This window comes from Neopsephotus bourkii, unplaced genomic scaffold (genome assembly GCF_033783945.1).
Source record: "Neopsephotus bourkii isolate Nb327-2 ecotype Australia unplaced genomic scaffold, CSIRO-AGI_Nbou_v1 NB_1139, whole genome shotgun sequence".
In the NCBI taxonomy this organism is placed as follows: domain Eukaryota; kingdom Metazoa; phylum Chordata; class Aves; order Psittaciformes; family Psittacidae; genus Neopsephotus; species Neopsephotus bourkii.
The window spans coordinates 1,428,457-1,442,052 of NW_026901625.1; the positions used below are offsets into that span (position 1 = coordinate 1,428,457).

Here is a 13,596-nt window from a genome sequence, read left to right on the forward strand (position 1 = left end):
ATTTCCATCTCAGCTGTTGCAGGCAGTCCCTACTGAAGGCTGCCTGTGCCCCACTTCCACTCATTTGTTTCCACCAGTATCTTTGGTTCCACCAGTGAACGTCCCAGGTTGTTTTCAAACACAAGCAGTTTGTTTCACTGAAGCACATATCCACTAAATGCTGATGGCCTGAAACACCCCACCAACTTGTTGGGCAGCCCTTGTGCCCATGGCAAGGGAGTCCTCCAGCACTTCCCTTTGTGCTGCCCCAATGCCTGAGGTGTCGTGCTCTGCTCTGGGCTGTCCCCATCCATTGCTGGGCACCACCTCCCAGCCCTGCTGGCTTTGCTGCCTGCAGCAAAACCCAAGAGATGCTTGGATGACACAGAGCAAACCCTGAGTAAGGTCTAGAAACAGGGGGAAAAGCTCCCCTGTGTCTATATGCATTAGGCAAGGTGGGTGAGCAAGAACAGATGAAACAAGAAAACATAGAGAGCAGAGCAATAAACACTCCTGCTCCAGTGTCTGCAGTGAGATGTTGCAGTGGGAAGGGAAGGCACAGTACAAGGATGGCCTTGAACATGAGGAATCAGAGATCTCTGAAGGTACAGGGACAGCAGCAGACCCTGCATGTCAGGGTCTCCAAATCACCCCCATGACCTCCAGAGGAGCAGCATGTCCTGGAGCTGAAAGCAGAGCCTGTGTTATGAAATGTCCACCTCACCTCTGCATTCACAAACCCGGTCACACAGCAGATGCACTCAAACCCCCGGCAAACACAAGGGCCATCAAGCAGGGGAGGACAAAGCCAATCCTATTTCACCCAGCAGGAGCTGGTAAACCCATGCTTAGAGCAACACAGTCACAGCCAAACAAACACGACCCCAAGTGGGATCTATGGCTCCGGCAGGCACATTCTCAGCCTACACAAACAGGGAAAGATGAGATGCAGTTATCTCAGATACTTCGTTTCAACAGCTTTCCTTAACAGCTCTGGCCCCTTGAATTACTACACACTGCCAAGCAAGCTGCAGAGCGGGCTCGCAGTGGGGGAGCCAAACCTATTTACATGTCTGCTCCCCATTTCCATAGCAGGATTAGAGACCAGGTGAGATTTCTTTGAAGAGAACATAATTGCCACTGAAATCATTCAGGTGCAGAAGCAACAAATTGCTGACCCGCAGCTGATCTCAAACAACAGCGACAGCATCTCTACTCCACCAATAAATACACACTCGCAATGGGGGAGAGGGGAGAAAACAGCCTACACATAACCCAAGATGGATTTATTCCAGCCTTTGCTATAAGGCTGAAAGCTGGGAAGCCAAATCCCTCTCTCCCAGGGTTTCATTAGCTGGGAATGGCTTTCTAACGAGATTTACACAATCTAGCCTGAAGCCTACACATTTTGCTCTGCACCCAAAGACAATAACAACAGGGAGCTAAGGAGATGCCTTCTTTTTCTGTGGTCACCCATAATTCAAGACCGTTACGCTGCTGCCATCAATGTGATTACACAGAGCACAAAAGTAAAATAAAAACCTGCCCTTCTGTAGCATTAAGCCTCCAATTTCAACTGACCCAAGCCAGGAAAATTTATAGTTATGTCCATTAGGAAAGGATAGGAAATTGCCAGCTGGGATCTAACTGACATTCTCACCTCTGCTTTCAACACCCAGCTGGGGTGAGCAGCTCCGCTCCTGTGCGGTAATGCAGCCCCATCCCTGCACAGGGGGGTGTTTCAGGGGGTCTCTCTGAGGATGGGACTGTGGTCCCAAGCCTCCCTGCACCCCTGTAAGGACAGGGAGAGCCCTAAGCCAGCCATCCCCTTCCAAATTTGATGGATCAAGGTCCTTCATCGGATGGGATATAGTTTTCTGCATCCTCTGCTGCAGCAATTCCACACCTATACAAAGCCTAAACCCAGACCCCTCAATAACATGGTGCTGCCTTACAGGGATGCTTCTCCTGCACGTTCAACACTCCCTTCAGCATCCTGCTTGGATGAGACAACAGAGAATGAGCTGGGTCAGAACCACAGAATGGTTTTGGGGGGAAAGGACCTTAAGACCATGTAGTTCCAACCCCCTGCCACCTCCCACAAAACCGAGGCCACCAGCCTGGACCACGCTCACTGAAAGCAAATCCTAAAATGGAAAAACCCAGCTTGTCTTTGCCTAACACTGGAGTGTGCACACTCCTCTCTGCAGTCACAGGAACGCTGCTTCTGGCACAGCTTCTTCACTAATGCTGCTCTAGTGTGGTCAGCTCTTTTGGGATGGAACGATTTTAAGCAGATTCCTTCTGTGGGCAGGACTGTCGGCTCGCTCACACAAAGGCTCAGCCACACAAGGAAGAGTTATTTTTCAACACATCCTCCCTTCTGATTCCTCCCCAAATAAAATAAAATACTTATCATCATGTTCTTATGGAGATATTAATAGCACCCAAGACACTGACAGTTGCCTGCCTGTGAGTCACTTCTTCAAGGGATGGGAAAAAGCCTGCAATAACTGTGGCTTGTTAGGAGACAATGAAAATATCATTCATGAACCATAGTGCTAAATACATCCTTCCTATGGCAGATCAGATGGAAGATGCTCACGTGTTTAGTGCATCCCCAGTGCAGCTGGGTCTAATGAGGGGAGACTCCGCTCACAGCTGCAGACACCAAGAGAACCACAGGCTGGTTTGGGTTGAAGGGACATAAAGCTCATCCAGTTCCACCCCCGTGCCATAGGCTGGGACACCTTCCACTAGAGCAGGTTGCTCCAAACCCCATCCAACCTGGCCTTGACATTTTGACTCCCATCATCCCAGCTGCTAAGAGCCTCTCTTAGCAGGGTCTCATGTGTGGGCCCCTGTACTACTCAAATCCTCTTATTTATCTACTGGGATTCCAAATAGGTCTTTTTATTCAGTTATCTGAAAGCATCTCTGATGTCTTGACAACCTACTTCAGTCTCCTCCAGGTCTTTCAGTACCACAAGTGGGAGAGCAGCAGGCACCATCCCGCCCATGCAATGCAAGTGACTCCGAGCTCTGAGCACTCAACTCAGTTTCTATTTGAAAGGAAACATGAATGCTAATTAAACAACCATAAGGGCATGGAGCAGATAAATATGTGTTACAAGGAAAACTGGAGAGACACACTCTGAAGTGGAGCCAGGGAGGGGAGGAGGCAATGTGTCATTGGTTTTCATGGCATGACTTCAGAATACTGCTTATCACTTAAAATACTCCTACCACCGTCAGAACCCGGTGTTAACACGACTTCCACTGCTGCCCTAGAACCTTCTTCTTCCTCCACTGACTTGAGTAATATGCATTTGAAACCTTGTTTTGCTCCATAAGGCCGGGTAAAGCAGTATTGTACATGCCAGCTTCCAGCACGCTCTGAAATGCCCGTGCCAGCTCCTTTGCAACTGAGCAGCCCTCTGGGCTGCAGTCAGCAGACTGGAAGGAGAACATCATCTAAAGCAGAATGTTTTCCTACCACCTCTTGGGTTAAAATAACCCCAAGTTTTCTCTAACAAGGAAAGGGGAGCAGTCATGGTGGGAAGCCTGGGTTAGAATGGCCCTGCCTTTCTGTTCAGGCCTTGCAAACTCAGCAGACACCTGGTTGAGGCCCTACTCACAAACTGCTCTGCTTTTCCTGCACAGCCAAGGAGCAGCAGAAATCCATGATGCTAACAGGTACGTACTGGGGAAGGACAGAGCTATGGAGATGCTCTATATGACATGGGCATTTCAACACAGAAATGGCAAAATCCCACCTGAGCTTCAGTTTTTGCCATCAGAAGCAGCGTTTTATCCCTGCCAGAGTTCAGTGAGATTTGGGGGCAGAATAAAACCCTGGAACCTGTTGATATTCCCAGGCAGCAACAATGCTCACAGCATCTCATTTTAGACTCAAAGGCTGCAACAACAGATCACCCTATTGCTCAGTCAAGCCTCGAAACACGCTGCTGGCTATGGCCACTTCCAGCTGCTTTGCTGGGAGGGAAACACACTCCCCAAGCTCCTGAGGACTCGGCCACTGCCTCCACCTCAAGGAGCATCCCTCTAACATTGCAACAGGCACTGGGACCAGCTGCAGCTGGGGACGTGCTGCTTACACTGATGAAGACTTTAGAAACTATTTGTCACTGTAAACCCTGACCAGTGCTTTCTCTTCCTATATTCACTCCAGTGTGACGATGGAGAACCAAACCGAACAATGATGAAATGAAGCATGGTCCTTCCTTCTGGGACTACGGATTTGGGAGGTTTCAGTTCAATCTCTTCCTCTGCCATAAATTTCCTGTGTGACTTAGGATGGGTCACGTAGCATTTCTACGCTTCAATTTCTCATCTAAAAAGTGATATTGGTGCTCCATCTCACAGGGCTTTGGGGAGGATAAATCTGTTAGCTGATAGCAAAACCTTCACAGCCTGGTGGTGTTTGCTGCAAAGAAGCCAGGGAAAATGAGGCATCTGTGATAACTGAGCAGGCAGGTAAACGCATAGGAAAAACAAAGAGGGAAAACAACCATATCCTGGTGCAAGGGGCACTTTCTAGGCTTGATTACAAGAAAAATGATTCCTTTTTCACTCACAGAGAAACCTTCAGGACCTTCCTTGTTATTTTCCTCCCCAGCTCAGTGCTCCTTAGGGGCTGGCCCCTGGCACACTTGGCCTGAGCAGAGCCCTGGGCACAGGCAGGGCTGGCACCGAGCCCCCAGCCCCGCGGTGCAGGGGGAGGCTGCAGTGTTTAGTCTGCTGGGCACATTCCTGTGTGCTGCTAAAATAAATACTGGATTATTAATGGAGCTCCTTTTCCTCACTCGCATCAGCCAGGAATGCCAGAGCTCTCAAGTGGCTCCTGAGGACCCAAAGGGATGGGGATGGAGGGACCCTCAGGATGGAGGGGTTTGGACAACTCTGGCCAGGACCTGCCTGGGTTTGGTGCTCAGGTTTTTCATCTTGGATGCTGAATCGCCCTCCAGAAATGTCTGAGGCTTCCCAGGGAATCCCTTGGGGTTCTCCATATCCACAGGCTGGCATGCTCTAGAACATGAAGTTTTAACAGGGGAAATGGCATGCCAGGGAAGGAGGAGAGAAAACAAGAGCAAACCCCACAGTTGTTTTCCTACTTTGCAACCAGCCTTAACTTGAACCATTACAGCCAATTCCCCTGGGGCCCATCCATCATTTTCAACCTATCTGGAATCTGCAGGAACTTTTTCCCTGAACATTTCTGGACTTTTCAAAGAGTTTGGTGGGAATTTGGTTTGAAACCTCAATAGTTGTTTGCGTTAAAGCTGTGCCAGTGGGTCTGCCCTAAGGGTCCCGAGTGCTCTTAGAGGTTTGGACTGGTACTTAGATTGCATTTTTTAGCCCTGTTCCTTTCCAAATGATCACATCAATCTCTGCAGTTTTATTTCCTCAACTCGAATGAAACAACAACCAAAAAATACACTGACAGCCTCTGATTCTGCAGAACTTTTCAGAACCTTGAAGGGGAAAATAGAACTTGGCAAAGGATGCTCGGAGGTCAAAACTCAGCATGGACCTGAACTCTCTTAAATCCTTCTGCCCCTTTGAGCCACAGAGTTCAGTCTGATGCTGATGCTGATGTCTGGGGAAGAGCCAGGAGCCAAGTGTAGAGTGAAGGCTGCTGAAGGGGTTCCCCACTCACAGCCACCTTGGAAGGTGCCACATTGTCCTGAGCCTTCCAGACCTCGGCCTATGTCCAAGGACATCACTGCATGAGACAACCTACCTTCCTTCCCTGCAGAGCCCTCCAGTCTGAGCTCACCAAGAGAAGATTCAGCAGGGCAAGTGCCTGCACATCATCTGCACCTCCCTTCCTGCAAACTGCATCATAATAAAGCAGTCCTCCATACCGTATCCCTTTTTCCATTTCACCCTTCACTGGATCATTTTATGCATCTATTCCCATTGCTAATTCAAACTAATTAAAGTATAAAATAGAATAATTTGTGCAATTGCAGAGCTCCCCTCACCATATTGTGAGTTATGTTCCTTTTCCGTCAGCGCCCGGTGCGAACAATTCCCCTCCTCACCGGCTGAATAGCCGCCAAGCTCATCTGCTGAGAAGACAAACTATTGCAGCAGGCTGAGAAAGGGGGCAAGAAAGTAAGTTTAAAAGCTCCAGTAGAGACAAAGAGGAATCTGAGGTTTGCTTTTGGATTTCACAGAATCACAGAGTGGTGAGGGTTGGAAAGGACCTTAAAGACCACCAAGTTCCAAGCTGAGCACTGAGTGGGACAGTGCAGATTTCTCCTCCAAGTAATATCTTCTCTTGGGAATCCAAACACCCAGTGCACTGATGTGCTGAGTTTTGTGTGTGTGTCTATGTGCACATCAGGGAAATCCTGGGAATGTTTCAGGACTGTGGTTGCTTGCCTCAAAATGAAACAATAGGTCTGTGGAGAGGAGGAATTGGAAAGGGAAGCAAATGCTGAAGCAAACACATGGGAACCCTGCAGCTGAAACTGGCAGGGGGAAAAAAAACCCTAATACAAAGAAAAAGCAAAGCAAAGCAAAACAAAGCCTGAAAGCAACCCTGGCAAGCACTTGGAAGGAAAAAACCCCATATGAGCAATGTCTAAAACATAACTCATTTAGCAAAATGAGTCACTGTCCCCAGTGTTGAGTTTTAACATTACCACTTCTTCCAGGACATTACTTTGCAAGCATTCATCACCTCAAAGACTCCTGCACTTAACTCCACACCTTTGAGTTCTGTGTTTGTACATAAATCACAGCAAGGGCTGCAGGAAGATGCTAGAACCAGCCTGGACACTGACCCTCCAGCCCCAGCACTGCCACAGCTCTGCATGCTGGGGTGTGTTTGGTCAACTGATGTTTATTAACGTATCCTCCTTTTGGGGAGATATTGTTAATGATCTCAGACAGGTTTTTAGCTGAGTTTCTCCATTCTTCTTAACTGCCTATAGGAGCAAAGTGGACAAAACGTGCATCAACTCATAAAGCTTAGGAGGGCGCAGCATAAGCAGGAGGTGATGCAAGAGGACAGCATAAATCCACAGCCCTTACGCCAGGCCAGCAGCTCCTTCTGCAGCAAGGACCCCACTGCTCCGGGGGATTCTCTCCCCATCCTACTCTCCCTCATTCATCCCACTGCTCTGCTCCCTCTTTGCCCCAGCTTATGGCTATGTCACACCTCTCTGGCAGTGGTTGTGGAGGAAAACAAGTGGGATAAGTGTGTTTAGACACCCCAGTGTGCTGGAGCAGGCTGTGAACACTGGGGGTCAAGCCATGCATGGGATGATGAGCTCTCCTGCACCCACAATGACACACACAGGTGCTGGGGCAGGATGCCCCAGTGGAATAGCTCATGGGAAGGAGGATTAGCTGACCTACAGTCCCTGTCCCAGTGGTTCAGCCTCTGCTAACATTATATCCAGCTAACTGGCTGTTCAACTAGCAGATAACGTAGGTAATAAATTAATCAGTTCATTTTTTCCCTCCTGATGACTCCAGACCCTTTTCTCTGCATCTCTTGCATTTTTTATTGTGTTTTCTCAGTTCTTTTCAGGACACCACCAGTATTTACAGCCTCGCTACTCGAGAACTGATGGACTTTCTTGTTTTTCTCAGCCCTCACCCCAATTCCAGCCTCTTCTAAATCATCTGGGCAGTCCCCGCCTGCATCCCTCTCAATCAGTCTAAAGCAAAGCAGTTTTCACAGGACTTAAACATCTCAGGGTTACAGGACATAGAGACACACAACAAATTATCCTCAGGGGCTCCTGCAGATCCGCAGCTCCTGACACAGAGGCATTTGCAAAGCAAATATTTCACAGCTAACAGAGCAGATGAAAAGACAGCTTCTTTACCTAAAGCCACAATGATGTATATGGGAGAGTGAGGGGGGAACTGCACTCAGTGGGAAAAGCAACAGGTCTGAGTGAGCTCCAGCAGCGCTGCCTTTGCCCTTCATGCAACATGCTGGTAGCCAGGTCGATCATAGCAGGGTTTGGGTTGGAAGGGACCTTAAAGTTCATCCAGTTCCAACCCCCTGCCATGGGCAGAGACACCTTCCACTAGAAGAGATTGCTCCAAGCCCCACAGTAATGATGCTAGAGTACTGGTCCTCACTGGTGAAAAGACAGGGTGAGGGTAAAGTGGCTCCAAGCATGTTATACAGCCACTTCAATGTCTTCAATCTAAATAACCTCCACCCTCCTGCTGCCCTTCTCACCGCAGTGTGAGAGGAATCTTTAGGGACCAGCATTCATCTTCACTGCCTCCTACCAGGCACAGCTCTGCTCATACCACTCTACATAAAGGTCTATGAACTACATCAGCCAGGTACAAAAATGTCCCATTGGCCACGAGAAATCCCACAGGTGCTCTGGTGGGTTCCTGCTTAAAACTAACAAAAAGCCTGCACCATCTAAACCCTCCTTGCATCCCCCTAAAGCAATGGTACCTGCAAAGGGCATGGAGGGGATCACCATCACACATAGCTCAGCAACACAGATGCAGGCAGACTGACTATGGAGCATTTGGTACTCACTGGAGGTGCAAAGGATCCTCAGCACATCTCAAGCTACAGAGGTCTATGGCCTCCTAAGCTAGGCTGTGCTAATTGATGTTATGTGCATTTCACTGGGTGATTATGTGTCATTATTCCTAGCAGGGGAATGGTGAGGTTCCCAGTTACAGAGCAGGATGCTGCTGCTACATGCTGTATAAAACCAGAATGAAACCATTCCGCTGTGGCAGAATAAACCACGAAGTAGCTATGGATGAGCTGAGAGCAGCAACATTTTGGAGGCAATGAAATGCACAGGGATTTTGGAGGCTGCTTATGGAGGATGAATCTTGCATTTGCAACATGCTGGCCAGGTATCTCGTTAGGAAGGTGCTGCTTCACCCATCAGGGAGCAGACCCGCAGCGCATGACCTCAGCCCTTCATCAAATACTGTACGTGATTAGCACAACCAAGTGGTGGGTGATTAGCTGAAAGAGGTGTTGGAAAATCAAGATGGAAAAATACGTCTTAGTACAGTGTGTGCAAGAGGCAGTGAGATGAGGGGAGTGCCTGCTCCAGGGCCTGCCTCCTCTGCACCTACCTGCACCCTGTGCCCATCGCTGCCTCCGGTACTCACAATCCGTGGGTGCGAGACACCCCTGCATCAGGGCTGACAGCTCTGCGTTTGGGAAGGGAAGAGACCTCTGGAGAGGGGCTTTGGAGAAGGCCCCGCAGGCACAGGCCAAGGGGAATGGCTTGAACCTGCCCGAGGGGAGACTGAGCTGAGCTCTTAGGCAGAAGCTCTTCCCTGTGAGGGTGCTGAGGTGCTGGCACAGGGTGCCCAGAGAAGCTGTGGCTGCCCCATCCCTGGCAGTGCTCAAGGCCAGGTTGGACACAGGGGCTTGGAGCAAGCTGGTCCCTGCCCATGGCAGAGAGCTGGAACTGGATGAGCTTTAAGCTCCCTTCCAAGCCAAACCAGTCTGCGATGCTATGATTCTCTTGGGCCATGTTTCTCATCACTAGCACAGGATTCCTTCTAACAAGCCCTCCTACAAGTATTTTGATCACGCTGCCTTAAAACTCATGCACAGAGCCCTTGATTAGGTGGTGAAATCTTCTGGAGACGGCAATCCCTGCCCTGCCATGTGTTTGATGGAGCCCCCGCTCGCTCCCACATTAAAAATAACAAAATTTGTTCTTCTATCAAGAGCTGCAAAAAACTTTGGCCCCAATTCTGCTGATGCCAAGATGATGAGGAGGAGATTATATAAATCTCTGCGCTGAAGTATGCCCACCACCTCTCACAGGGTTAGCTGGCGACGGCTGAAGGTGTACGTGGGAGCAAAGTCAAACCTGCTGCCTGCAAAACCAGCGCTGCAACAGCTTGAACTTGCACAGGGAGCAGACACAGTGCCTGGAAAGGGGTTGTAGCTTTGGCGGCGTAAAACTGCTCTCATCCTACAAGGCTGGTTTAATTGAAATGCACTGAGCTTTCAGACATTAAAAGCGCTGCCACCTCCCTGACACACAGACAATTAATGCTTCAGGACTGAATTATAAAGCCACTTTTTTGCCTCGCAGTCTTCCTCTCTGAAAGCAAGACATTAGAGGAGGTTTTCTGCAGGGGGGGCTGGTGTGTGCTCCGTGATACGTGCAGCATTAGAATGGGATGAGTTTTAGTCTGGGAGGGGGGGTTTGGTGTCAAGCAGGATATTTGTCACTAGTTTTGCACCCAGTGTAGCTCAGCTAAGGCAACACGTCTCCATCTCAGCTGCATCCAAGGTGCTATCCAAGCCTTACTCAGCTTGTGGGCAGAAGCAGCGTTGGCTTGGTAGAGCAATGCTGAGGAATGAATTTCTGCTTCAAATAGGGTCAGAATCATAAAATCATAGAAGCACACAATTGGGTTTGGGTTGGAAGGGGCCTTAAAGCTCCTCCAGCTCCAATCCCTGCCACGGGCAGGGACCCCTTCCACTGGAGCAGCTTGCTCCAAGCCCCTGTGTCCAACCTGGCCTTGAGCACTGCCAGGGATGGGGCAGCCACAGCTTCTCTGGGCACCCTGTGCCAACGCCTCAGCACCCTCACAGGGAAGAGCTTCTGCCTAAGAGCTCAGCTCAGTCTCCCCTCTGTCAGTTTTAAAGTCATTTATCCTTGACCTATTGCTGGGGGAATCGTTCCTCTTTTGCTCTAAGAGCTGTCTGAAACCAGGTGCAGCAGGAAGAGCCTGTAAAGCTCCTAATAAGCCTCTTAAATCATGTGGTTAAAGAACTCGGAATAAGTGGCTGGAAGCAAAGTTTCTTTATCCCCCTCTCCCCCGGACTGGGCTGTGCAACTGTTGCTTCTGTGCTTTGTGGGAGGGAAATCAAATGTCAGATATTCTGCTTTGGAAGAACTTGGCAATGAAACATGAAAGGCTCATGGAGAGCTCAAAAGGACTGCGGATAAACTGGAGCGAGGCACAGACAGGGCTGGGATGGGAGCCAGGGGAGGGGGGGAAGGACTCGCCTACAACCACAACTCCAGATTTTAGGATGAAGCGACTCTTTCCTAAATGCATTTCAGCATAAAGCTGATCCTGGCTGCTGCTAGCACAGAAGGAAGATGGGCTTCAGACCAAAACGTTGCTTCTACTCTTCGTGGGAAGCATCCACACATCCCAGTTTATTCAGCATAATCAGCACAGAGCATCGCGTCTCATTGTGGGTCTGTACCTAACACCAAAAGACCTGCTCCCCATCAGCACTGGGAGCACACATTCCTCAGCTGAATCCCACCACAGAAACACCTCAATGTTTAGCACAGCTGCTCTCTGTGTCATTTTACTGTGGCAGAACTGCATTTTGCTCCAGATTTCAAGGCTCCAGAACACATTTTTACTGCATATTCCCAGTACTTCTGAAGGGCACTTCCCACCCTTTCCCACCAGCCCTCTGAAGCTGGTGGACCTTTTCCTTCTCTCAGTTCTGACCCCGTTTCAATCATCAGCCTCCTTTATATAGCACTGCAGGGAAAATATATTCTACCCTTCACTTTGCTGAACTATCACATTGCCAGGATTAGGGCAGTGGGGTCACAGGAGCTGATGAAATCCATATGTAATGGCATGCCGGGACTTCTGGACCCAAAGCACGCACCTCTACAAGGGCAAAAGGCAAATCCCATAGCAATTCCCGCAAGGAATGAAGGATCCTGTCCCCGTGCTCCTGGAGTCTCCCCCAAGGCGAGTGCTTTGCCCGAGCCGTGGCTGGAAACTGAATTAACGTTCCAGGAATATTCTATTATTTGCTAATTCCCTTCCCTTCCCTTTGCTTTTTGTTTCACAATTAAGCAAATTAGCACTTTGATGAATATGAAGATGCTCGCGCCCCGTAAAAGAGGAGTTGGAGGCATTCCCACTGGATTTTCCTCCGAATGAAAACAGTTCCTCAACTGTTTGAGATACACACTGGATGCTTTCCTCCCCAGTGAGAGCACGAAGGAGCACATGGCTCCTGGAGAAGATGACCACAGCATTGACATTCTAATTTCACTTCAAAAGTTTGCATAGATCCTCATTATTACCATCTAATCCAATTATTACCCTCTTATCCAAGTCCAAGCTGGAATGGGATCCTAAATTTGTGGCTGTTCACAGAAGTGTCTATCACTGAGTTGCTCTAAAAAGCATCCAATGCCTTCTTTAGCCAGAGGGATTCATTCAGTTGAAGTCCTTCAGCAAGTAGAAGACTTTGCACCCTTCTAAAGAATTTATTCCCTGGACTTTAAATCCCTTCATAACCAACTTAAGTATTTCCCAACCTTTTTGTTTTGCTGGCTTTGGGAGGAGCTATAAGCTCCCTAGTGCAAAGTGAGCTGTAACGATGGCTGCTTGCTCTCTTATCTCCATCAGCAGATCTTTAAGCACTTCCCACTGACACCTTTCCATGGCATCCCTCTGGGAGCAGGTGGGAGGGAGGACAGATAGCTGTTTACCAGCAGATGTGGAAAGCTGTTAGTGACCAGAGGGTTAACTCAACACAGAACAATTTAATAGCAACCTTCAGATGCAACCCTTCTCCTGCCTCCACCACCCACAAGGCACCAGCTCGATTAGTCTGAATTACACAGTCGTGAGTAATAGCCAGTAAAATGCCCAACACTCAGTGAACCCAGAAGTCTGGCTTAACGGTGGGCACATCGTGTGTTTTCTTGTCTCAGAGAAGAACTGAAGGTCCCAGATTATTTACATCATGCTGGCTCCCCAGCAGATGCTTGTGGGCCATTGGCCATTAATTCCCACCATACACATTTGGGTTGTGCTTTTTTGGTCCAGGTTGGGCACGATCAGAACCAACAGGGTAATGGATAACGCAGCACTTACTCAGTGCTAGCATTGCTTGCAGAGCTCATGCCCACACCACGCTTGGTCCCACCTCTGGGCACAAGCATCACACGCTCACAGCCATTTAAAATACACTGCAAATAAAGAAATAGATAGAGCCATCATAAAGGATGCTCTGACAAAGCAATGCAAACCCACAGCCTGCCAGCCTCGCTGCAGGGAGTGAATCCGTAATGCCTGAGGCTCAGGATCTTGTTATCTAGACAGGGATGGTTCAGAGCCCCAAACCACAGCAGCTCAGCTCTGTTTCCATCACCTGCAGACAAGAATACATGGGCACAACTCCCTCCCCTGCACGCTGATTACAATCTCTGGTCAGAGGCAAATAAAACTGAGCTTTGGCTGGTGTTCCATCTACATGCACTGACTGCAGCACCACAGGGCTCAACACACAACCTCAGCTCCCTGTGCTCCAACAACACACTCCTTATAGAAGGAACCCTCAAGCACGGAGGTATGGAAGCAGACACCTTACCTGTCGCTCTGACATGACGTACAGATACTTCTGATCGATGGAGAAGGCCATGTCTCGAAGGACCGGGCTCCCGTCCTTGAAAACTGTCACCATCTCATACTGAATTCCACCATGGGGAGGACCATCTGCTCGGATCTGGAAGAAGCACAAAGAGATTACAGGTGATTTCATAGCAGCCAAACTCTGATGTTACTTTGGAAGGGAGGAGGATGAGGTAGGAAAAGGCATCCAATGCAAAATCTCAGCATGCA

The 13,596-nt window shown here is 49.1% G+C and overlaps 1 protein-coding gene across 1 annotated transcript in view; it reads right to left on the bottom strand.

Moving 5' to 3' along the window:
- Window positions 1-13,596, bottom strand: part of PLXNA2 (plexin A2) — a 153,508-nt gene that overhangs the window by 76,559 nt on the left and 63,353 nt on the right. Inside the window, exon 4 of the mRNA XM_061362876.1 lies at window positions 13,346-13,480. Within this exon, the coding sequence (XP_061218860.1) occupies window positions 13,346-13,480 (135 nt within the window). The remainder of the gene's footprint in view (window positions 1-13,345; window positions 13,481-13,596) is intronic.